Source organism: Mycteria americana, chromosome 15 (assembly GCF_035582795.1).
Source record: "Mycteria americana isolate JAX WOST 10 ecotype Jacksonville Zoo and Gardens chromosome 15, USCA_MyAme_1.0, whole genome shotgun sequence".
In the NCBI taxonomy this organism is placed as follows: domain Eukaryota; kingdom Metazoa; phylum Chordata; class Aves; order Ciconiiformes; family Ciconiidae; genus Mycteria; species Mycteria americana.
Genome location: NC_134379.1, coordinates 8,023,285 through 8,046,341, shown reverse-complemented (window position 1 = coordinate 8,046,341; position 23,057 = coordinate 8,023,285). Strand labels below are relative to the sequence as shown.

General features: G+C 52.5%; 1 protein-coding gene across 2 annotated transcripts in view; it reads right to left on the bottom strand.

Annotated features, from left to right (window-relative positions):
• Positions 1–142: 142 nt before the first annotated feature.
• Positions 143–23,057, bottom strand: part of POR (cytochrome p450 oxidoreductase) — a 29,063-nt gene continuing 6,148 nt past the window's right edge. For both annotated transcript variants that reach the window (XM_075517641.1, XM_075517643.1), the window contains exons 2-16: positions 18,393–18,585; positions 11,018–11,066; positions 10,028–10,156; positions 9,261–9,410; positions 8,259–8,383; positions 7,239–7,328; positions 6,667–6,765; positions 5,894–6,010; positions 4,947–5,065; positions 3,578–3,759; positions 3,267–3,416; positions 2,422–2,689; positions 1,817–1,962; positions 1,466–1,551; positions 143–1,218 (exon numbers count right to left, since the gene is read on the bottom strand). In XM_075517641.1, the coding sequence (XP_075373756.1) occupies positions 1,074–1,218; positions 1,466–1,551; positions 1,817–1,962; positions 2,422–2,689; positions 3,267–3,416; positions 3,578–3,759; positions 4,947–5,065; positions 5,894–6,010; positions 6,667–6,765; positions 7,239–7,328; positions 8,259–8,383; positions 9,261–9,410; positions 10,028–10,156; positions 11,018–11,066; positions 18,393–18,585 (2,048 nt within the window). In that variant the 3' untranslated portion in view covers positions 143–1,073. The remainder of the gene's footprint in view (positions 1,219–1,465; positions 1,552–1,816; positions 1,963–2,421; positions 2,690–3,266; positions 3,417–3,577; positions 3,760–4,946; positions 5,066–5,893; positions 6,011–6,666; positions 6,766–7,238; positions 7,329–8,258; positions 8,384–9,260; positions 9,411–10,027; positions 10,157–11,017; positions 11,067–18,392; positions 18,586–23,057) is intronic.

Genomic DNA, 23,057 nt, shown 5'->3' with positions numbered 1-23,057 from the left:
CAGCACCCCAGGGTCAGGACTGCCCCCAGCTCCAGCTCAGCCTAAACCCAGAGTTGCTGCCTGGTCCCCAGGCTTCCTCCTGGTGAGCAGCCTTTGCTCCTCCTGCCTCCCTCTGGCTGAGCAGAGAGAGGGCAGGAAGCAAACTACAGAAACAGTATTTTTATTCCAAGGGCAAATGTATTTAAATAATTTACAGTCATTGGACAACCTGAAAGTTTTTGGTTGGGTTTTTTTTTTTTTTTCCATGATTAAATCACAAAGATGTTAAAATAAAAACTATTTAAAAAAATGACCGTACACAGCATGAGGGAGGGGCTGGGCACAGGGGAGCTGCCGGCTGCAGGACCCCAGGGAGCAAGCAGGGCCCCTGCGGACTGAGACCCCCCAAGACCGGGTCTCTTCCAGAGGGGAGAGGAGCCATCCTCTCCCCACGGCGTGCTGGAGCGAAGGCGGGCAGCAGGGGAAAGGAGCGGGGTGTCAGCGGGGTCCTGGTGGCGTGGGGCAGCTCTGTGCCCAGAGCCAGCTGCCAGCCCCACATCCTAGAGATGGCCAAACAGGGCGGGAGGGAGGCGAGGACAGATCGCTGCCCCAGGCCGTGCCCTCACACCAAACCCACAGCACGGGGGGCTGCCGGCTCCTCCACCCCTCTGCCGTCCCCACGCTGCCCGTGCCGGCAGGCCAGGGTGGTCTCCAGCCCCCGGGGATAAGGCAACACCTCATGTTGGGGTTCCTCCGGCACCGTCCGTCCCTCCTGCCCCACATCAGCTGTGTCCCTGACCTCAAGGCAAACGCTGGCGCCATGAGGTGCTCCCTGGGGTGCTGGGGGCACTGTGGCTCCTGGACAACAGCCCCAGCTACCCCCTTCCCCCTCTCAACCCCTTCCAGCCCCCAGGGTACACAGCCTGCCCCGGGGAGCTGCTGTGGCCCAGGAGGGGTTGGGAGTGACACTGGGGTAGCTGTGGGCTGGGGACGACACTGTCACCCACAGCAGCAGCGGGCGAGCAGGCACTTTCCACCTCCCACGGGCCCACGCCTGGGGACCCATTCTCTCCCTGGCCCCATCAGCCCCGCTCTTAGCTCCAGACATCCAAAGAGTAGCGGCCCTTCGTCATCAGTTTCTTTACATAGTCCACGGCCTGGGGCTGGCTCATGTTCCCGAACTCGGCCACGATCTCGTAGAAGGTGTTCTGCACGTCCCGGGCCATGTTGCGAGCATCACTGGAAACAAGGGGACCGTGAGCGAGGCAGTAACACACCAGAGCCACAGAGCCCCGGTCACCTCAACACCCGAACACAGACGGTTTGCCCACCCCAGCCCATCTGCCTGGCCGCTTGCCCTCCCCTGGAACAAGGACAGCGTAACCCTCCCAGGGCTTGTAATGCGCAAGTGGGTAAACCGAGTCACACTCGTTTTCCTGAGAATAGGCCCGTTTCCCCAAAGTCCCTTCCCTGACACCAGACTTACCCGCACACGTAGATATGAGCGTTTCCCTCATTAACCAGCTTCCAGATATGTTCCTTGTTCTTCTTCAGTAAGTGCTGAACGTAAACCTGGCAGGAAACAAGGCGGGAGTGAGGCGAGAGGAGCAGAGCCCCCACGCCACAGGCCACGGCGAGGGAGGGGAAGCCAAGCCTGTGCTCGCGGCTCCACAAGACAGTGGAGGTGCTGGGTGCTCCTACGACCACCATGGGCCTTCCCTAGCAGCGAGGCTCCAGGCTGGGAGTCTCCAGCCCTCGGGGCCTTTTCTTCCCCCGCTGCCACGGCTGGGAGCGAGGTGGGCAGCACGAGCAAGTGGCTGGGGGACTAGAGTGGTACCTTCTCGGCCTGGTCCCTGGAGAAGGCGACGTTGAGCTGGGTGAGGACTCCCTCCTGATGGAAGCGGGCCAGCTCCTCACGGTACAGGTAGTCCTCATGCTCATGGCGGCAGCCATAGTAAAGCACCGTCTCGCCCACCTCTTTGCCTGCAGTCACACAGCGCCCATCAGCTGGCCCTCTGCAGCCCCCAAGCCTGTCCTCCCCACCTCCCCTTGTCCTACCAACCCGGAGGAGGCAGAGCTGCGTGACTGTGATTCTGTTTATAAGGGGAAGCTCGAGACCGATTCCCAGAAAGACTCATTTCTAAAGCACACAGGTACAAGTGACTTGACTGTGGTTATTCAGAAACGTGGTGGCAGAGGTCAGAGAACTGGCTCAGGTCTATCTGCCCTGCCAAACACCCTCTGTGGCCAAGAGGAGGCCAAAGCATCCTCGTGCTGGGCAAAAACACTTAGCTGCTGTTCACCCTGCTCCACCGCCTCTGCTTTTTGCTAGACCCTTCAGCGATGTGAGCAGCACAAGCTGCACCTTGGAGGCACCAGCTGGCCCCGCAGAGCACCGTCCTGCAGCAGCTCCAGGCCCCAGGGAAGTTTCTGGGCACTCACCTTGCTGCTTCAGCCAGGCTCGCTCCTGAATGAAGCCGATGAAGGGGGCTATGCCAGTTCCCGGTCCGATCATGATGACGGGCGTGCTGGGTTTGAAGGGCAGGCGGAACTGCGACTTCCTGACGTACATGGGCACCAGGGAGTTGCTCCTGTTCTCATCGGGCACCTTGTTCTTTAGCCAGTTGGTGGCCACCCCTTTGTTCACGCGTCCCGTCTTGGTCTCGTACTCCACTGTCACGGCACAGATGTGGATGGCATTGGGGTGAACCTGCAGGGAAGGAATGTTAGCGCCAGGCAGAGAGGGAGCCCCAGCAACCCCACAGCTCAGTCCCTTGTGCTCAGGGGTGGGTAGAAGTTTAACCTAATGTTAATGCTGGGACCGCTATTCCTCCCCTGGCAGATCAAACCTCCCAGCACGCCCCACATGTGGCTTCTGTCTTGTGCCCGACTCGTCACAGGACCACTCGGCTTCCCTTGGTATTGCCAACAACCTCAGGGCTTCAGGCACAAAGTAAAGAGTGAATTTTGACCAACCCCTAAAATTCCACCTTGCTGCCAAGCCCTGAAAGCAAGGCCTACAGGCGAAGAGGAGCAGGGCTGCAGGGAGGGTGGTGGTATCAGGGCGCAGCTGGCTGCAGTGTGGGACCCTCTGCAGACCCTGCGGAAGTTGGGATAACCCCCTCTTCTCATGCATAGAGAGAACTAAAGCTGCCCCCCTCACAGAAAGCGTCACCAGGGCAAGTTCCCCGTGTCCAGTCCCCAGCTGAGGATGGGACTGTGGCACTCTGGAGCTGCAGCTGAAGCGGTCTCTCAGCAGCCTCAGTCCCTGCTGGAAGCATGCTCACCTTGGAGGAGGAGGCAATGGAGTAGTAGCGGGCCTGCAGGCGGGGCAGGAGCTCACACAAGTGGTCGATGGGGGGACGCAGCGAGGGGATGTCCTGCAGAATGGCCAGGATGTTCCTCCGGGCCTCCACCACCCAGCTGAGGTAGAGAGCCTGTAGGCAAGGAGGGCATACACGTGACGACTTCTCTACGCGGCTGGCAAACACTCCCTCAGCTCTCTGCATGTGGTGCCCAACAGTCCTGGATCCCTTTTAGGGATCCCCCAGCACCCAGTTCAACCCAGCAGCTTTGCTGGGAAGGCCACAGCTCTCACCTTCCCCTCAGCAGCAGACGATGCCATTTTGCGGAGGCGCTCCTGCTCGCCAGCATCCGTGGCGTACTGGGCCAGCTCGTAGAGGACATTGGTGCGGGGCGGGTTGGTGATGTCCAGGTAGTACGTCAGGGCTGTACGGTAGGACGTGGGGCAGGGGAAGGGATGTTTCTTATTTGATTCCTCTGGAGAAGAAGGAGAGAAAAAAAAATTGAAAATCAGCAACTGCATGCTGTTATGTTAGAGATTTCATGCCAGCAGCTACATGCAGCGTATGAGAGCTCGAGACAGAGCAGGGGAACGGGCTTCAGGGAGGAGAGAACAGCCCTAGGGCTGAATCAGCCTGTTGGCCAAAGCCCCGATCCCACACTGAAGCAGCTCCAGGACAGGGCAGCTCCCTCTCCAGGCAGCTATGTCTCCCAGTAGCTCATTTTGTGTTTCACAGATGCTGCCTGACAGCTTATCAGCAAAAAAATACCCCGTGCTCCCCAACGGGGCTCTCTGCCCCGAGATATGTATGCACAGAGGCACCCCGCAAACTCCCAGACCAAGCAGGAGAGCTGTTCTCCACGCCCAATTTGGCCTCATGCACTTACACCTCTTTCAGATCTGGCCTCAAAAGTGTTCTTAGTCTCCTTCAGCCATGGACAGCTGTGCTCAGAGCCCCCTTGGGAAAGTCAAGGCTGGAGCCATTCAGTTCAGCAAATTAAGAGGTCCATAAGGGAGAGGAATGACAGTGTGAGGCCAGACAACATGGGACACCGCACAGGGGGCTGCAGGCTCCAGCAGTGCATTAAAGCCACTTGCTCTCTCGAAACCAGGAGCTCCCTTAGGCTTCTGGGCCAGCACATCTGATGCCTCAGGTCAGGCTGCGCTGCTTCAGGAGTAAGATGGGCAGCAGCTGCCATCTCCCTCCTGCCAGAGGCCAGCTCTGCTGGGAACGCTGCCCAAGAGCAGCTCTTTGTACCAGCACAAGTGTTCCCTCCTGGCAGTTCAGTCCCCAAGCCTGTGCCTCCTCCAAGGCCTGAATAACAGCATCTCAGACATTAATGCCCCTGTTGAGCTCCGGGGCTGCTGCGGCAGAGGGATGCTCTGGCGGGCTGATGCTCTGTAATTAGGAGTGTGCTGTTACATAATTTGTTGTTGAATGGGCACACTAAGTACGTTTCACAACTGACCCACTTCAGCTGGCTCTCAGCAAGCGGGCTCTGTGCCACTGCTAAAATGGCAAGGCATTCGGAGCGGCCACAGGATGTCTCTGCCTGGAGGTGCCCTACGGGACCTGGAGGTGATCTGGCTCCTGCTCTGGTGGGAAGGACAGAGGCCATAGCTGAAGGAGAACTGCTGACACTCGGGGGTGATCCATACTCACCGTCCAAATTGTTTAGGGACATGATCGTGTCCAGATCCGTGCCCAGGATCTCACCAATCTGATTCACCAGAGAAGAGTCGTTGGCTGGGTACACTGCCACATGGTCCCCAGACTCGTACCTGGCACGAGAGCAGGAGGAGAGCAGATGAAACACCAGCACCGCTTCTCGTCCTCCCCAAGCCTGAGCTGCTCAGCTAAAAGACAAGCGGGCTGGTGCAAGGGGCAGTAGGACAACAGAGATCTGAGCTGCTACACAGTGCCTGCACAATCAGGGATCACAAAGAGCCGGCAGTAATAGCAGAAAGGACCGTTGTGGAACCAGGTACTTTTACAAGGGACCTCCAAGATAACAGCACTTTTGCCAGAGACTTCAACGAGGCCAAACTTCCAGCAAGGACAGGCCAACTCCCTGACAGGCAAGAAGCAAAGCTGCTCAAAACCTCTGTAGTACTTTGTTATGTTAAGCCACCTGGGTTCGTGGCTTTCTCACAAGCACACACAGAAGAATTTAAGCCAGCAAGAGGGTTTTTAAGAACAAGGCTTTATTCCCCCTATGCTGGTACACCTAAGCCAGGCAAATCCAGGCATGAGCCATCTCCAGCTCTCCCCTCTTCTCATAGCCCATCTGCCCCCTCATTTTCTGAATGACTTCTAGAGAACTCTTGCAGCTGGGACTGCTTCAGGTAGGACAGGTATGTGCAGCCAGCTCCGCAGGGACCCAGAGCACCCAGCTGGCATGGCCAGGCACAGCGCAAGAGCTGGGACAAAGTCCTGACACGGGGTACCACATATGTGGTACAGAAGCCCAGAGGGGCAGTGTTAAGTAATTATGAGAACAAGGTCCCCTCCTGAAGTGCCAGGTGAGGGCAGTGCCACATCCTTGTTCTTTGCTCCTGATGCAGACTGCCTCTGCCAAAATAGAGGAGCAGTCTCCCATGGGAAACTACCTGATTTTGGAATTGGAGATATCCAGCTCCAGGTGCATAAGGTGTCGCTCTCCACCCTTGTTCAGCTTGCGGTTCTCTGTAACCTGGGCCAGGAAGGGGTTCTTGGCATCAAACGGTCTGGAAGGAAAGACAAGGATCCTCTGGGTTACTCTTCTGCAGGCTCACAGTGCTTTCTGTATCCAAGCACGTTCCCTCTGCCTCCAGAGCAGGCTCCCATGATTTGAGCATGGGGCTGTCCTGGGTCACGTTTCAAAGCACACCACAGCACAAACCAAATTATGATCATGCTGCCACCCACACTGGCAGAGAAAACGGATCATTTTCCTTCTAAGCACAGCCCAGCAGTCAACAGATTAAGAACAAGTTACACAAAAGTAGATTGGAGGGGATGTCACATCTCAAAGAAATACTTCAGTTTGGAAATAATTTATACAGCTAATCTCCCCAAAGCAAAACTGCAAGCAACCATCACGCATTAGCTACCTTGGGTGAAGAAAGGCTCTGAGTGACCTCAAGACAGATGCTGCAAATGTACCAGCCAAACAGCACATGTGACCACGGCCACCTTCTCACATACTAATGATTCATTAATTGGGGAATCCCTGAAAGTCCCAGTGAAGATCTGAGCCCATTTCTCTTGGGCAGACATCTGCCACATGGCTGCATTGCAGAAATGACACTGCCCACATAGCACACGCTGTTAGAAACATCAAGGACTCCACTGGCCGAAGCCCAGCCCACATACACCCTGCCCAGGGCGGTCTGGCACTTACGGCTTCTGGTTCTCGTAGCTCTTGAGACGACCCATCTCACCGGTGTAGACTTTGTTCATGTTCACATCTGTGTGCACCACCAGCTCATACTGGCGGATGCTGGAGGAGGAAGGGGGACAGAAAAGAGAAAAAAGTCAAACTGGAAATCACAAGGTACAGTTGGAACCACCATCTGCTTTGCTGGATTTGCTGCAGTTCAAAAACAAGTGCAACTTCCACCCCTTTGCCCCTCTCAAGACATTAGGGATCAGGCAGACCATGCAGAAAGCCCAAACCAAGAGGAAACATCAGCTTCACTGGGAGCATCACAATCCAGCAAAGCCATCCACAACGGAACTAAACCCATCACTTCCCCATTCAGAACAGAAATCCAGAGCTGGGCTGAAACTCACACCAGGACAGGCTCAGTCCAAACAGCCCCACTCACTGATCTACTTCACGTGTGCCCTCTCAAGCCTGGAAGGGGAGGCAGCGCACAGGAAAGGGGACAGTGGCTCACGGCTGATGGCACAGCCACCAGTGAGAGGTGGCCAATCTCTCTGGCACCCAGAAGAACCTGCTCCCATACCCACCTGGACTCTTCTCCTGTAGCCTCCACCCCAAAGTGCTCACACACTGCTGGCCAGAACTGCTCTCTCCAGGTGATGAAGTCTTCTTCCAAGCTAGCCAGAGCAAAAGAGAGATTCAATAACCCTGCCCAAGGGGGAACAAAGGGGTATTCCCAGAGGAGCCATCCAAGATCCCTATGGACTTCCTCCTTCACCATGGGAAAAGGCATTTATCCTTGGATCCAGGCAGTTTTGGTATGTCTACATGCCCAGGGATCACCAGAAGAGCATCTTCAGATCACTAAGTGGGTGGGAGGGAACTGTTGCTATACCGGCCACACCTCCCTTCACCAGGTCTGCCAAGGAAGGCTTTGTTATTCAGACTCGGTCTTTAACCTACTCAGCTCCCCCTTGCCCACTCCTGGCATTAGGTCACGTTCCTAGAAGGCAGATTCCACCACGGCAATGCTTATTGCTCTGCGCTCAGAGCCTCCCACACACAGCACATGCCTCTCATCAGATCTTGCAGCCCTTAGAGGTAAAGCCACAGGTTGATGTAATTTCCCAGGTTAAGCTGCTACTCACAGGGTGCTCAGGTAAGCATAGAGAGGTAAAAAAAAAATAAATAAAAATTGTCCAAGTTGGAAAATTGCTGCCTTCCACCATAAAACAAACAGTTCACAAAGAGATGGAGTTTGCCTACTCCACAGGGATGGGTCAGTTTATCCATACAGGCTGAGTTAGCAACAGAGCTGCAGCAGGGCAAAGGCAGAGGAGGCTGCAAAGCCTCCTCAAGTGTATAAGTATGGTCATTTAAAGCTGATGTGGGATTTCCCAGACACAGGATCCCCTAGGGTACTCTAAATGTACAGGGATCTGATTGCGGGAGAAAGAGCAGACAGACACACACTCAGAGACGTGTCAGCTCCCCCAGCTAGCCCTATGGAGTTTATTTCTGTCTTAGTAGTGGAGCCAACTCCCTGCAAGGTCCCTTCCGCGATGCTTTAGCCAGCTCTGACCAGCCCTTCAAGCCAAGCTACTCACTTGCCATCGTCATCTCCCAGCCCAAGTTCAAAGATGCGCTGTGCTCCAAGCTCCTCCAGTCTCTTGTCCACGTACTTTCCCATGGCATTGAAGTGCTCATAAGTCTTGTTCCCCAGCCCAAAGACCTGGAAGGAAACACTGAGTGAGGAGAAGCAGGGGCTGGACTCTTCCCATCCAGCTGGCATCCTCTGACCAGTATCACCCACCAAAGGATGTTGAAGAAAGATGGCAAGACCCCTCCCAGCTCCCCATCAGCTATTTGTGGACCTTGAGTAAGAACCTACCACTGGAGAGTGTCTGGTCAGTAGGCACCACCACCTCCCCTGAGCCAGGCCCTCAGGCATGTCAAGAGGATGCACATACAAGAGCTGCCTGTGTCATCTCCTCGAGGGACCAGTAAGAGCCTGGACTGCCCGGAGACCAATTGCTGTCCCTTGCCTCCCACAAACCACTCAGCAAACGTTTGCTCACTGCTTTATACAGAGCAGCTTAACCTCTCCAGCAGTGGATTTTTCTCCTCACTTGCAATTATTATGCTGCCTAAGGAATTTGGCTGGGGTTTAGGTGAGGTGGCTGTATCTCAGCCTATTATTCAGCTTAGCACAGGAAGAGAGCTACACACTCCTCCGAGTGATTTAATTTGCAGGAGAAGATCTGGCCCAGGGCTGCTCAATTAGCTTCTGAACAGCAGCAGCAGCCTGTAACTCATTTAGAGACCTTGTATTCAATGCCTGCTGGACTGTTTGTGGCAAGACATTACCAGCAAACTCTTGTGATTTAGGGAGTGGAGAGAGTACTCTGACATCTGCATTTAAAGCCCCCAGATATACGTTTGCAAGTGTCCACGAAGCTTGAAGAGGAAGACAATAGGGAGCGCATCCGACCCAGGCATACAAGGCATAGACATCACGTTGTGCCTTTACCCAAGCCACGTGCAGGCACAGCGGAGGGCTTTTGACTTTCCTGCCCAAATGCAACATAAACTGGAATTGAGCCACTTACTGCAAATCGGAGGCCCGACAAGTCAGTGTCAGCCTCCTGCAGCCAGTCGTAGAAGTCTTGGGCATTGTCTGTGGGATCACCCTCGCCGTAAGTGGCCATGCAGAACACAGCTAAGGACTTGTCGATCTCAGAGAGGCGACTCAGGTCCGACTATAACCAAAGGAAAGAATAAACCCTCAAGGATCCCACAACATGGTTATTGGGCAAGCCTACAATACAGCTGCCTCTGGTGTGCAGAACAGCACCATGTAACGTCAAACAGCTGATTACTAAAGGGGTTGGGAAAGGCCAAACCCACCCAAAATGGCAGCAGAAATAAAGCTAACTACCCTCACTGGACTGCAAGTCAATACTTCTACCCCACCAGAAAAGCAATGGGATTTTCCATACAAGGCTTTAAGGGACCAGGATCATTGTTCACTCTGGAGAACACCACAATGTCAATGCCTCCATCCAAGACTGCAGCAGTATGGGACCAACACTAACTACAGAAGGAATACAGAGCAAGTTTTATGCTGCCAAAGGATGACTCGCAACTCCCGAACACTCCAGGCTACCTTTCTCTTTCAGTCATGTTGCAGTGTTCACTCCAAATCTGCAGAATGGCAAGGACCAAGCCCATCTCTGCATCTCTCAGGCTGCTCTTTTCTCCCCTAAATGACACTACTAAAAGGGCAGCTGTCTCTTGACCAGGATCTTTCTGTTTTTTTTGCTAGGGGACACTAAAAGGATGTTACCTATCCTGAGGCTGCTCATGGCTAAATTACCAAGTCGTACTCCTCTGGATCTGCTGCCATGCCCCGGAGGCCGTAGCGATGAGCGTCTTTGGAGAGACGATTGGCAAACTCCTCTGCTGTACCCGTCTGGGAACCGTAGAAAACCACTATGTTTCGACCCTGGAGAGAAAAAGAAATCCCTGTTAAATGGTGATTACTCATTTGGCAAATGCACAGACGAAGCACATCTTGTCAGAGACAAAGGAAACGCCTGGGATCAGGAGCCCTGGACTGCAACCTAAAGGCAACTAGGAGTCTACACTTGTACAGGACTCCACACCAGGTCTGCGGCAGAAAACTCAAGGCTAAGCTGTTAAGAAGAACATGACTCTTGTCAGTCTCAGAGGGGTGACTCAGGTCAGACTAAAACCCAAAGCAAAGAGCAAACCCTCAAGATTTACTCTCAGTTTCAAGGCTGCAGTGTGACTCCTGGAAACAGGGAACTCCCTGGATGAGAAAGCAGACTTGCCTAAGCTTTGGGAAAGTGCCTAAGCACCGGAGCTCCTGCTCTGCTGCAAGCCAGCTACTTTGAAGTAAAACGGAAAATATATCCAGCCCTTGCTTCTTCCTCTGCTTCCTCTTGTGTCCAGTCCAGCAGAGTCAAAAGCTGCCAGTTCTGTGTATAACAATTCCCATTCCAGAGTGAGCCAGTTTGGGAACCAACCACACAGATAAACAACCGCCAGCCAGTGACTTTCAAGTCTCTGCCATTTCCCTCCTGACTTTGATCTCATATTACACTTTTTTTGCACCAAATTTTCACTTCAATTTTTTCTCTAAGAACAACTCTCAGGCATAGACTGAAAGAGCTATTCCTGCCTGCCCACACAACCTTCCTCTGGATGTTCTTCGCAGCAGATATGTGTCTGTATCCAAACCAGTCCCCCCTGCTGACAGCTAGACAGTCTCCACAGGAAACTGGGAAGGATCCGAGTTCCCCCACCTTCCCAGCACCCCGTGTAGCCAGAGGAAGAAGCTTACCGTCTTCTTCATCTTCTCAATGAAGCTGCTGTCTCTCACTGGAGCTGCTCTGAAAGACAGGAGGAACCTCCTTTCAGATGGGCACACTCATTCTTTAAGGTCAGGAATAAGCAAGCGGGGGGGAAAAAGTGGCCCCCAAACCATATCAGATCTCAAAAGGCTACCCAAAGTGGTGAGAGCCCCCATCGACCACGCTTATTTACCCTGTCACAGGGATACCCAACGCTCAGCTGCAGGGCTTCTCCTCTGCGCACAGCCACGGACCAGGGACTCTCAGAGCACAGGCGAATAGCTGACACCTTGCCTTACCTCCATCGGTAAATCCTCCTGCAGGCAAAGCCCAGGAACTCAGCCCTGAGTGTCAGGAAACCTTTACTCTATCAACTGCTCTGAGCAGTTTCACAGCTGAGGATCTCGTAGAGCTACGATGCAAGAGCAAGTCTCCAGAAAAATCTCCGAGGCCAAGCCATGGTGGGAGAGAAGGGAATGGAGAGGTCCCCGCTTCCCCCAGCGCAGCAGACAGGCAGTGGATCAGTCCTAAGCTATGCCCCCCAGGGCAGATTCCCCAAGCTTGAAGTCAGACAGGGCTAAAAACCAGATGTTCCAACCTCAAAACAGCATGCCAGACAGGAGTCCCAGAGCTGGAGAGCCCTGCGGAGCAGACAGACGCAGCTGATCAGACCCACAGAGCCTCCAGCAAGGCGACCGCTGCCTGCCGAGGTCCCACAGGGCTCGTTCCCACACCGGCATTTCCGTCCCCAGTGCGGATCTCCGGCATAGAGAGAGTTTGTATTATCACAGGGAAAGAGCCTTCTCTATCTCAAAAGAGGGACAAACCGCAGCAGCATCAGAAGCATCGAGGCAGAGATTCACACCACTATGGCTACCCTACTAGGTAGGAAGCCAGACAGGCTTTGCTATCCTAAGCACACCCGTGGACTTTCAGTGTCACAGGGTGAAAGCAACCCAGCCCTGGGGACCCTGGGAGCCTCACAAGCAGAGGTGGCTCTAGCTACAGTCAGATTAGGCGCTGGGGTGTTTTCAAGGCAGGAGGACAAGTGCCAGGAGCTCACTTGCTGGAGCTTCGGTAGCGGGGAAGAGGAACGTGGGACCCGTTTCTCTTTCACAGTGGAAGAATGCAAGGCTGGGTCTCCTGTGGGAAGAGAGAAGCCTCCAGGCAAAAAACAAATGGTTTTGGCTCTGGCCCATGTGAGAATGTGCAGAGCTCACTAACAGTTTCCTAAACTCTGCAGCCCAGAGGGAGGGATCTCTGCGGATGTGCTGAGGCATTTGCAGAGCACACACACACACAGAGCTGCAGGGTGGGGGACGTTCAGCAAAGCATGCCTTCAAGCACCCCTTTCTACCCAAAGGCATCAAGGAGCTCCATAACCTGGCCTGACAGCTCCAAGCACTGACACAGCCCCATACAGCACACACGGAAGACAAGTGAACCCTACCCAAAAAAGCTACCCGAGGAGCCTGTGCTCCCAGGAGAGCGTTGCTTCGCATGCCCCGCTTTGCTCTCTCAGCAGTTAACAGTGTCCCCATGTTGTCGTTTGTGCTTCGTTGGGAACAGGGGTACCACAAGCATCTTAGAGAGCAGCCCCAGCCCTGCCCGTGCTACTGCCAGGACGGGGGCTTGGGAGAGCTGCCCCCCAGCTGGCTTACAAGACTCAACTCTCACTTCGCTTTTGGCTCCCTGATGAACCTCTTTGGTATACCGCTCTCGGTAAATGAGATCCAATTAAAATGGCTGTTGGGTCAACTGCTAGACAAAATGCTTTGAAAGGAGGGAAAAAAAATGTTTTGATCCTTTCAGCAAGCTCCCTTTGGAAGAGAAAAAGAGTGCAGCACATGGAGCTCGTCTGTTTTCAAAGGAGGCAACCCTGCACTGAAGTGTTGTGGTGGAGAACAGTCTGTGGCTCAGACACAGAAGAAATAATGAGTCTGGCTTTTGAAAAAAGGCTACACAACTCCTTGAAATTGCTTCATCAGGGTGGCTTGAAAATCTGAGCTGCAAAAACACAGACACTGAAGACAGAAATGACACTCATTTTTACCACTCAGCCAGCAAAACTTAGAAGAGAAAGTGTGTTTTCAGCAACGACTGCTCTTACAGCTTAGATAGCTCGCAGAGACTCTAAGAGAGTTAGAAGTGACAGGTGGAGGAAAGGGGATTAACTCCATTGTCGGAGTGAGTCTTTAGCTTGTACAGATTGCCCACCCTTGGTGAGAGCCCACAGCGCAAGCAAATCCCAGGGCTCTCTGTCACTTTGATTTCAGGAGAAAAAAAGGAGGGGGGAGGAAGTTCCCGACAGCTCAGCAACGATACCAAAGTCTCCGTCTCAGTCAAACACCTCTCCTTCAGAAAGCTCCCATGCCTGTGGCTTTCCTCCCGAAAGCACACGTACATCCAGAAGTGAGAACACAGCCTGGACGTTGCAGAGAAATTGAGCACCGACAGCAGGGTCTCCTCTGGAGCAGCCTGCCTCTGAGCAGAACCTCTCCCCTTCCTTCTCCTCCTGCGCCAGCAGGGAGAAGCACCCCACTCCGCCAAGCTTTGGGGTGGCAGGAGCAACCCTCCGAGTCAGAGCGATCCCTCCCTCCTGGGCAGATTAACTCACCTCGCCACGGCCACCTCTTCTCGCGGGGCCGAGTACACGCAGCCCATGGTCAGGGCAGGGAAGAGGCAGACAAAGAGTCGCAGGGCAGCCGTGTCTGTCTGCAAGGGGAGGCGTGGGGGGACGGATCTAACTTAGCTCTGGAGCAACACGTACACAGGCCTTTCCATTCTGCTCCTCCTGGGCATTAAAGCCAAGCGTCAGCCTTTTGTTAAGGAGAAGAGAGCCGGCACAAAAGGTCCCGGCACGGGTCATAGCAGGAGTGGTCCTGTCCGCTCAGATCCTTGTGGCGGGGCTTTGGAAGTTACCGAGTGGATCCGCGCAGTCCTGAGAAACTGCAACATCTGGCAGTAGTGGCAGAAAGGAATTAGGAGTGGAGAATGAAACCTCCCAGGGTCCTCTGCAGCACACGTCCCTCTCCCATCCGCGTGGAGCAGGGGGACGGGACACAAAACCCTCCCTCAGCCTTGTTACCTTGGAAACTGTTTATATCACAGCTGCTTTTAAATATATTATTTAAAAAAAAAAAGTCAACACTGTAGCTGAATGAAACAATTCCAGACACTGTGTGAGCAATGCTACGGGTAACTATGGCAGTGCCATTACGGAGGCAGCTCAAAGGATTCTGTTCTCTTCAGGATCCTATTAAATTAAATTAGAAGTGCTCGCTCTCTCTCTCACACACACGCAGGCAGCAAGGAGAGCTAATCAGGCTAAGGAGTTGGAGCAATTCCTGCCACAGGAAGCCCTACAAGCACCAGGGAACAGATTTCTCTATAGCTGCAGAATAGAGATAAGCCAATTTTTGCCCCAAACAATGTTAAAGATGGGGGGAGAAGGGAGGGTGTGACACCCAGCATACCAATCGATGTCTCACTTGCGTGTCCCCGGGGCAACAGTCTGCACAACTCCGGAGCAGGGACATAAGAAGAAGAAATCTGCGATTGAGAAACATGCAGAGAAGGTGCAGCCGAAGAATAAAAATAAATTAGTGCATTCCCCAGCAATAGCACCACGAGGAAGCGCAGTGGCCACGGCTGCGTGGCGATTGAGAGCTGTTCTCCCTAATGACGTCTGCAGAGCAGGCCACAGGGAAGGCTGCTCCGATGGTTTCAATTAAGTCTGAAAACGATCAAAACGTAAGCAATCCTCAGTCAGCAGTATCCTGGCCTGCCCCATGCACGTGTGTGTTACACAACACAGGTACAGGACGTCTTGTACGCAGCAAGCCTCTGCATATGCTGGGCTCTGACCCTTCTTGGGGGGCTTCGGGCAGGAGAACAGTTCCGTTTGGCTGTGAGGGTAAGGGATCAGCAAGCACCTGAGAGGTAGATGAACCCAGAGATGCATCGTCAGGGCAAGATCGTGACCATTCCCAGGCCACACGGGCTGGCAGAGCCATGCAGAGTGAACCCAGCCCAGATGCCATCCAGAACGGGGTATTTTGACTGTGCATCTATGTCTTCCACAATCAAGGGCAGTTGCAGAAGCAGCATTTCCTTTGGAGACGCTGCTGAGCTGACAAGGCTTGATCGAGGTATGCTGCTCAGCGGTAGCTCCCAAAAACCCCAGGAGGGCACCAAGGTGCTGGACGCTGTGTTCAGGTCAGAGACGCTGCTTCCACTCTCTCACGTTGCAAGCAAACCCATTAAAGCAGTAGCCAACGTGACACATCTGAATTGCTGTTCAGCACTTTCATTCTCCAGTCTTCCAAGGCTGAAGCTGATGTTGGGGGCCAAAGCAACATGACAGAAACCATCACCCAATAGCACCAGATAAAGCAGTTCAGGACAGTTTGGTGAGTCAAGGCAGAGCTGCAGAGAATGTGCTGAAGAAAAGCAACACCTCTTAAGGTCAAGGCTCTCCACTTCAGCCAGAGACAGCCCCGCCGAGGGCTCTCTGCCTTCATGGGTCCGGGACAGCTTCCCTGCCTGCAGATGGGCCTGCCCCTGCCTGCCTGTGGACCAGCTTGCTATCCAGCCAGCCACGGGCAGCGGCTGACAGTGTAATCCTGTGTCTTGGTGATATGCTTGTTCATCAGAAAGGAAACTCCACCCCAGATTCAAGGATGACAGGAGGGAAGGAAACTCGAGGCTGAACAAGCTTGTTTTCCCCACTCATTTCCCTCCTGGTTCCAAGCGTCCCATAAAATAACACTGCAAAAGCTGCAGGAAGTTGCTGTCTCCGTCCCAGAGGATGGATGTGCCACCAGCCACAGCCTTGGCTTTATGAGTCCACGCTGCCCTCAGACCAGCTTGCTACAATGACCACAGCAGGGCTGCAGCAGACAATGGCAAGGTCAGGCTTAATGTATGGGAAAAACTGCTTTAAAGCCCCCTCTTGTGCTCTTCACCTGCCTATCTGTCACTTTTCCAAAATTAATTGTGTCAGACAAGGTCCGGAGCAACTTCACCCCTCTCTGGTTATCAGTGACAGGAGGTGCTGCTCTTCCACAACTCTTGCAAGCAGCAGTTGCACACAGTGCTCCCTGCCAGCCATCTCCCACGCAGACAGAGGAGGCAGCATGGACCCCACCACGCAAGAAACACGGGCAAAATACCCGTGAGTCAGCTCAAAGCCAAAACCTCCAGCTAGTCTCAGATGGAAACCCACACGTTGAGGTCCTGCAGCAGGACAAGGTGGTAACACACAGCCGGGGTGGTTAGCAAGCCCATCTGCAGTGTGACTTCTCTGCAAGGTCATGACAGCCTCTGGAAGAGCTGCACGTGATGGGTGGTGGGTGGAAACAGTCACAAGGACGGTGGGTGGAAACAGTCACAAGGACGGTGGGCATGGGAGCTCTCCAAGTCGATCTGCGCTATGTCAGGATCTAATTTCAGATTGATAGTGCCATTTCTCCAGCCAGCTTAGCTCTCATCGCAACACAGCAGTTCTCATTACAATCTCCAGAGGCAACCACACACGCTGATATACACAGCCCTCTTGCAGGCACGAGAGGGAAAGTGTTCGATCAATCCAACAAAACAAATTCCCAAGGTAAGGCCGGGCTGGCACAGATAGCTGGGTTGCTACCAGCCTCATGCACACCTGTCTGCACAAGGTACCGCAGCCAGGGACGTTTCTTCCTTTTAAAACCCTCCCAGCCAGAAAATGCACTTTCCATCCTCCTGCAACACCAGTGCGTGCAGCCTGCCTTAGGGTTTGCTCCGAGCTGTGTGCTACTCTTCCCATTACCTGGGGATTTCACAACAGACCTGGCATCATACGCTTGCCTTCAAGTCGAGGGCTCTGCCACCACAGGAGAGGGTCATGATCCGACCAAAGCGGAAATGATGAGACCAAACCTGCTCCTTTTCAATTATGACCTGAATTATAACACAAACACTGGATGATGAGCCCTGAAAACTGAAAGCAGCATAACCCACTAAGGTAGACATACAGGTCTGAGATAACAGACCCACAACCGCTTGCTGTGTCTGATTTAGCTTTTACACACAGGGTAACGGGAGCATCAATCCCCTGCTGAAATGCCTTCACTTATCACTAAACATCCTCACCTGAGCAGCCTACGGACAGGTCCTGCCACAGCTTCTTTCCACACCAGGCTGTGACACTTTGAAATGAAGGACTGACAAGTATTTCTTGCCAGAGCAGCACCTGCTAAGTGCCATGGGGAGAAACCCACTTCACACAGGACACCTTGCTGGTGCAACTGTACGTGTTAAATTTTGGACCTACTGCGAGTGAGAAAAGCGAGCCATCGCATTTCCCCTCCTTGCGGCATGGCCTCACAACCAACCACTCAGGACTGGGGGGGAGCCTACAGTGAATTTGCAGTCAACATTACAAACCCAGAGGATTCATCTTTATTGTGTGGTTACCTTCTGCAAAGGCCTAATTTGCAGAGCTGGGCTAAGGCTGAGGCTGGCCTTCGCTCTGGGGCAAACCACACCCATGCAGGGACCAGATCCCAGGAGACTGAAGGGAAAGGTATTGCACAACGCCAGCTCCTACAGTCTCTGCTGCAGTAGGTTTCAAACCTCTTTACTACTCTTACCAATGCTCCAGGAGGAAACAGAAGGAATGAGCTGAAGCCCAGCAGCCAGCCAGACAGCTAAAACCACTGTTAAGTTTGGTATGTGACTGAGACAATGAACTAAATGCACCCAGATCTCCACCAACACAGCTTGCTCCTGGCCCTAAGCCCTTTGCAGAAGACAGGGTAGAACAAATCTCTCCCTCTCCAAATCCAGTCTCCTGCTGCTGCAGTAACCTGGCATCAAAGCCAAGCAAGTTTCACAAGAGCTGCCAAGCAGCTCATGCCCAGGAACAATCTCCCAGCTCCCCAAGACTATTTCTTCTCTTCATAGCTAAGGGTAGATAAGATTTCTGATAGGAAACCTGCTTAAGAGCAAGTCCACCTTTCTCCAGATTTATCTAAATGACTTTTATCAGAAAACGCAGAGAATAGTCAAAGCAATCCTTAAGAGTTTTGAAGTACAGCCAGGGGCTTTTCTGTCTTGCCTTGCTTGGGAAAGGCAAATTACTGATTTGGGCCACACGGTGGGGTAAGGCAGAACTGCAGCCTGGCTCTTCCTCGGGGATTTCTGCATTGCGAGGTGAACAGCTCAGAAGAAACATGAGGGGAGAGAAACGCACTTTGGGACTAAGTCCCCTTGCCTGGGGACCTCCCAGAATCCAGATGAACTTCCCACACAGCCTCCAAGGATCCACCATAAGCAAGATGGAAAGCTACACTCACCCCATGCTGCCTGAGAGTTGTTACTTACACTGGTTGAATTTTGGGGAGGTCTGGGATTTCCTCTTTTTTCTTGCGGAAGAAGAACCAGTAAGTAAAAAGCCCAGTGATGAGCGAGATGAGAAACACGTCCATCATGCTGAAGAGAGAGTCTTGCTGTGCAGTGTTGTCGGGAGGGGAGATGTTCGGTTCCATGCCAGCATCCCCCATGATGGTCAGAGGCACTGTGAGCAAGGAAAAACAATGAACACCAGCAGTCACACAGTGCCACAGAAGACCACAAGAGCATTAAGGGACATTCAGAGCATGCTTTTCCACTATACATTTACTCCTAGGAGCACAAGGCAGCCTAACAACTCTTTGGAGAGAGGCTTTGCACCACAATACTGCAAGATCCTTTTGCGTCCCAAGGTATCTCACTGTCCCACCAAGCTTTTCCCTTCCCGTTGCATCCATGCTGATCCACCAGAAGTGATTTCTGCTTTCCCTCCGCCAGCACCATTGGAGCAGCCCCACATTCCAGCCAGGGAGCCCAACCTGGCTCCTACTAACATCCCAGCAAAACTCAACAGGGACTCATGGCCAGCCTTTAATAAAGCCCTTCCCACAGAGCCCACGGGGTGTTAGTGGGGGAAGACCCCACTCTTCCAGTCACCCCACAGATCTGGGGCTTTCTCCCTCCTTTCCACAAGGTGATACAATGCCCCGGACCTACTACTGTGCTTATAAACCACAGAGCAGGACTGTGGCATGGTAATTCTGTGAGCATCCCCATATTAGGTTGTTACAACACAAGTGATGAATACTTCTGATTTACTATCCACCTCCACATGCAGATTAGATTTACTATCCACGTCTTTTTGGGCCTCTGGCTTCCCAGTCCCCTCCACTATCTTCCTCAGTTTAACTGTCAACTCTTTGAATTACTTCTTTCCACTTGCCAAGGCAGAGTTTAAGTGATTTGTGGCTTGCCCACGGCCATACCCAGCGTCCGTGGTAGTGCAAGGATGAGCACCCAGCCCTCAAGTCCCCAACTAGCCCTATGGCCCCTGTCCTTCCCCTGGGGAGTCACCCATCGCTTGCTCCCTCCCTCCTGCTGCTCTGCCAAAGCTCTGAACTCCTCTGACCCTAGTCCGGATCGCAAGATTACCTTCCCAACACACAAGGACACACTCTGTCCAAGCAAACAGATAATTAACTCAAAACTTGATTTGTAAGGGCAAAGTGACTTTCTTCTTGTACTTGGGCACCTGCCAACCCAGGAGACCATGGACATTTTAACTTGCACACTGAAAAGCGACTCAGAGCCATGGAGGTGCCACTGGAGAGAAAGGACATGTCCCATGGCTGAGCTGTGAGGGGAGAGTTAACCTGTTCAGCAAACCTGTGCCTGCTGGAGAAAAGCTCCCAGACAGCTTTCCTGGGGGGATGAAAGAGAAGCAGCAAACTCCAAGTTGTGCCTGGGCTGAGAAATAAAACTGACTGAAGTTTAAGGTTAATGCTAATGCATTCAGGAGCTGGGAAGAAAAGGCAAGGTGATGCTTCGGAAGCGCTAATGAGGGAGACCAGGTAAGGTCTTCAGCAAATAAGAACCCCTTGTTACCTCACCAAGGAAAAGTCCAGCTCCGGAGAACACAAAGTACTCTGCCACAGGCCACCAGCTATAAAAGGCAGCCTTGCAAGTGCAGGGAGAAGTCCATAGCCACCTGGCAGTGATCATGGGTGAGCTCCTCTGTATTTCTGCAGCCCAACCAGCTCTCAACCCCTCAAGTTTAATTCAGAGGAGAACTTGGCAAGTGACTGTACTATGAAGGGCACTGAAACACCACTGCAAAGCTTTCCATTAGGTTCCCAGAGATGACACTAAGCAGGGGGGCGGAAGAAAAATGTTAGCGATGCAACTGCAGACAAGTAAATTGCCTGTTCCTCTCCATCAGGCAGGTCACCCTGTCCTCCCTCCCCTGCAGACAGGCTCTCCATCGCTGGATCTCAGAACCAAGTAAGAGCTGGGTGTTATTTCTGTACAACTGTAGACTAAACTGTTAAGTTAAAGCCTCCACAACTGGAGCTTAGTTGCCAACAATGCACAGCTGCCAGCAGCATCCCTCTCCTCCTCCGTATTGAGTTCCAGTAAATCAGCGAGGAGCAGGTCCAGCAACTGACACCGAGGGAACGCGTGTCAGTTGTAGGGGGTGGGGGGAAAAACGTTGCTGGTTTATTGCCATCACAAGTCCTTTCCCATGGCACATAAGGCCATGACAAACCTTTGCTCAGAGGAAGCCATGAAAAAAAAAAACCCAAGGCTGATGGAGACCACGCTTAGCTGGTTTTTGGCAGGAGCTCCACCCCTTCCCTTCTGAGCACCAAATCCAGCACTGGCAGCAGCCAAGCCCTAGGAAAGCCTCCTTGCACAAAGCACAGCAGCATCCCTTGTAACAAACTGCACGTGGAGGACAGTTTCAAGCTAGACATGTCTTTGGTGAGCGGCAGCCAGCCCAGGGTGGAACCCATACAGGCTGTGTACATCTGGCCCCACAGGAATTCCCCTCCCAGCTCCAGATAGCTCAGACATGGATATTTGCCAGCTGCCCTTACACAGGGCAAGAGAATGAGTTCCTGGGCTAATCAGCAAGGCAAGGGCTACATCTCCAGCAGCAATCTATTGGCATGCCCAGAGCAACAGAGCTTCTGGCCTCCCAGAGCAGCAGCCGCGAGGGGTTTTCCTTTTTCAAGCCTCCGGAGGTGGTCTGCTCTCCCAAACAGCGATGCCTTGGAAGAAGGCATCCTCGGGGGGGGGGGGGGGGGGAAGCTCCTGGGAATGCAGCACGGACAGACACGGGGGAGGAAGCAGTACTATCTCCTGGCTCCATGCTGCAGCTCTCCAGCGCTTCAAAGGGGAACCCTCCAGCTGCAGCAGCAGCCGGACCACCCGCTCACTCCCCACAGCCAGGGCTAGAGGGAAGAGCACCATTTCTGGAGGCTTATGGGTCTGGTACATGGACAAGAGTTTTTTCACTCTTTTCATTCACAAGTCTCCATAGCGTAAAGGTTATATACTGACCTCTAACCCTGGAAGGAAACACAGATGTTCTCTAGTGATGGAACCAAAGACACAAGAACTGCTTTAATTTTGATGATGGGCTCCATCTGGTCCTGGACATTTAGTTATTCAAGTCCTATATCCTAGCTACAGGTTCTTCTTTTTGCTCTCCCTTCACCATGCTCACCGTTAGGAAAAGGTTTGCTTAGATGTAGCAAGAGGAAGGCAAGTGATATGGAACTAGACCTCACACTTCTTTTTTTAAAGGGTTGTCATAACTCAGGAACTATTTATTTAACTCACTTCACCTAGCACAGGAAGATTATTCCTCAATTTATCTCAGCCTCACCTAGTTGGCTGTAACAATTATTTTCCAGAAGTTCACAGCAATTCAAATACACATCCTTTTCTAACTTTCAGTGAAAAGAAACCTGACTCTTATTTGGAATTTAGCTATCCTGGAAATTCTGCAGTCTCTGGAAGGACCCCAATAGAATCAGATGGGGGTTGGTTGTTTGTTGTTGGGTTGCTGGTTTTGTTGGGTTTTTTTGTTTTTTTGGGTTTTTTTTTTTGGGGGGGGGGGGGGGGGGGGGGCAAATATATTATGCAGAAGTAAAAGTTCCCCTGACACCAGTTTCACGGGTAGTTATTTTATCTCCAATGTTTATTATACCTTCAATCAAGATAAGACAGACTTCCATTACTTCCATTTCCCCTTTTTCCCTTTTATTTCACACCCCCCCCCCCCAATCATGGCTCCAGTTCCTGGATCCTTGTTTATGCACACAGTAGCTGGTGTAAAGCAATCAGTCTCAGCTGAGATGCGAGGCATCTACATCACACAGAAAAGTCACAACATTTTGAAAGATTGCAATCAAGCGATGCCATATTTTAGCACAGCTTTTCAGCTTCTGAATGCAGCTTCTAAACCTGGGAATTTGCTTGCTACACAGCAGGTTGCAATCATTCAAATCACCAGGGAACCTCTCTGTACATCTCCATCCTGCCAAATAGATGCACTTCCTTCTCATATTAAAAAAAAAAAAAAAAGTATCCTAATACTCATGCACATCTCTGAAGCAAAGGACTGCAAGTGCTGTCAGTGCCAGGCATCCTCAAATCCCCCACAACTTCCACGTGAACTAAAGATGCTATCATGTCACAGGATTAAAAATATTAAAATATAAATCAGAATAGTATTACAACAAACAAGACGGGATGGGGAGTGCCCTAAAAGCCAAATGGTCAGCAACCCAAAGAGATCTATTCTTCCCCCTCTCTTGCACAGAGCCGATGGCAGCATTAGGAGGTGGTGCAGCAGATGCCCCCAAAAGCACACTGAAGCCTTCCCCTCCAACTAGCAGGCACAGCATCACGGTCATGAAACATGGATGGGAGGTCTCTCTTTCTGCCACATACAAGGATGTTTCTGCGAATCACATTGTAGTATCTTCTAGTGACCAAAAAGCCTTGTCTCTGAAGCCAAGTTGGCAATTTGGGCAGGAAGTCGGCTCTCCGAGTTGAAGCAGCCTTTTATTTATATAAGGTTTGTGATGAGTTTCAAGTATCTCAGGACAATTTGGCTTCCCAGTCCCAGACGAGGACAGAGGCCTATGCCTCTTGCTCCAAAAATGAGTGACCAAGCTCTGAGCTTGA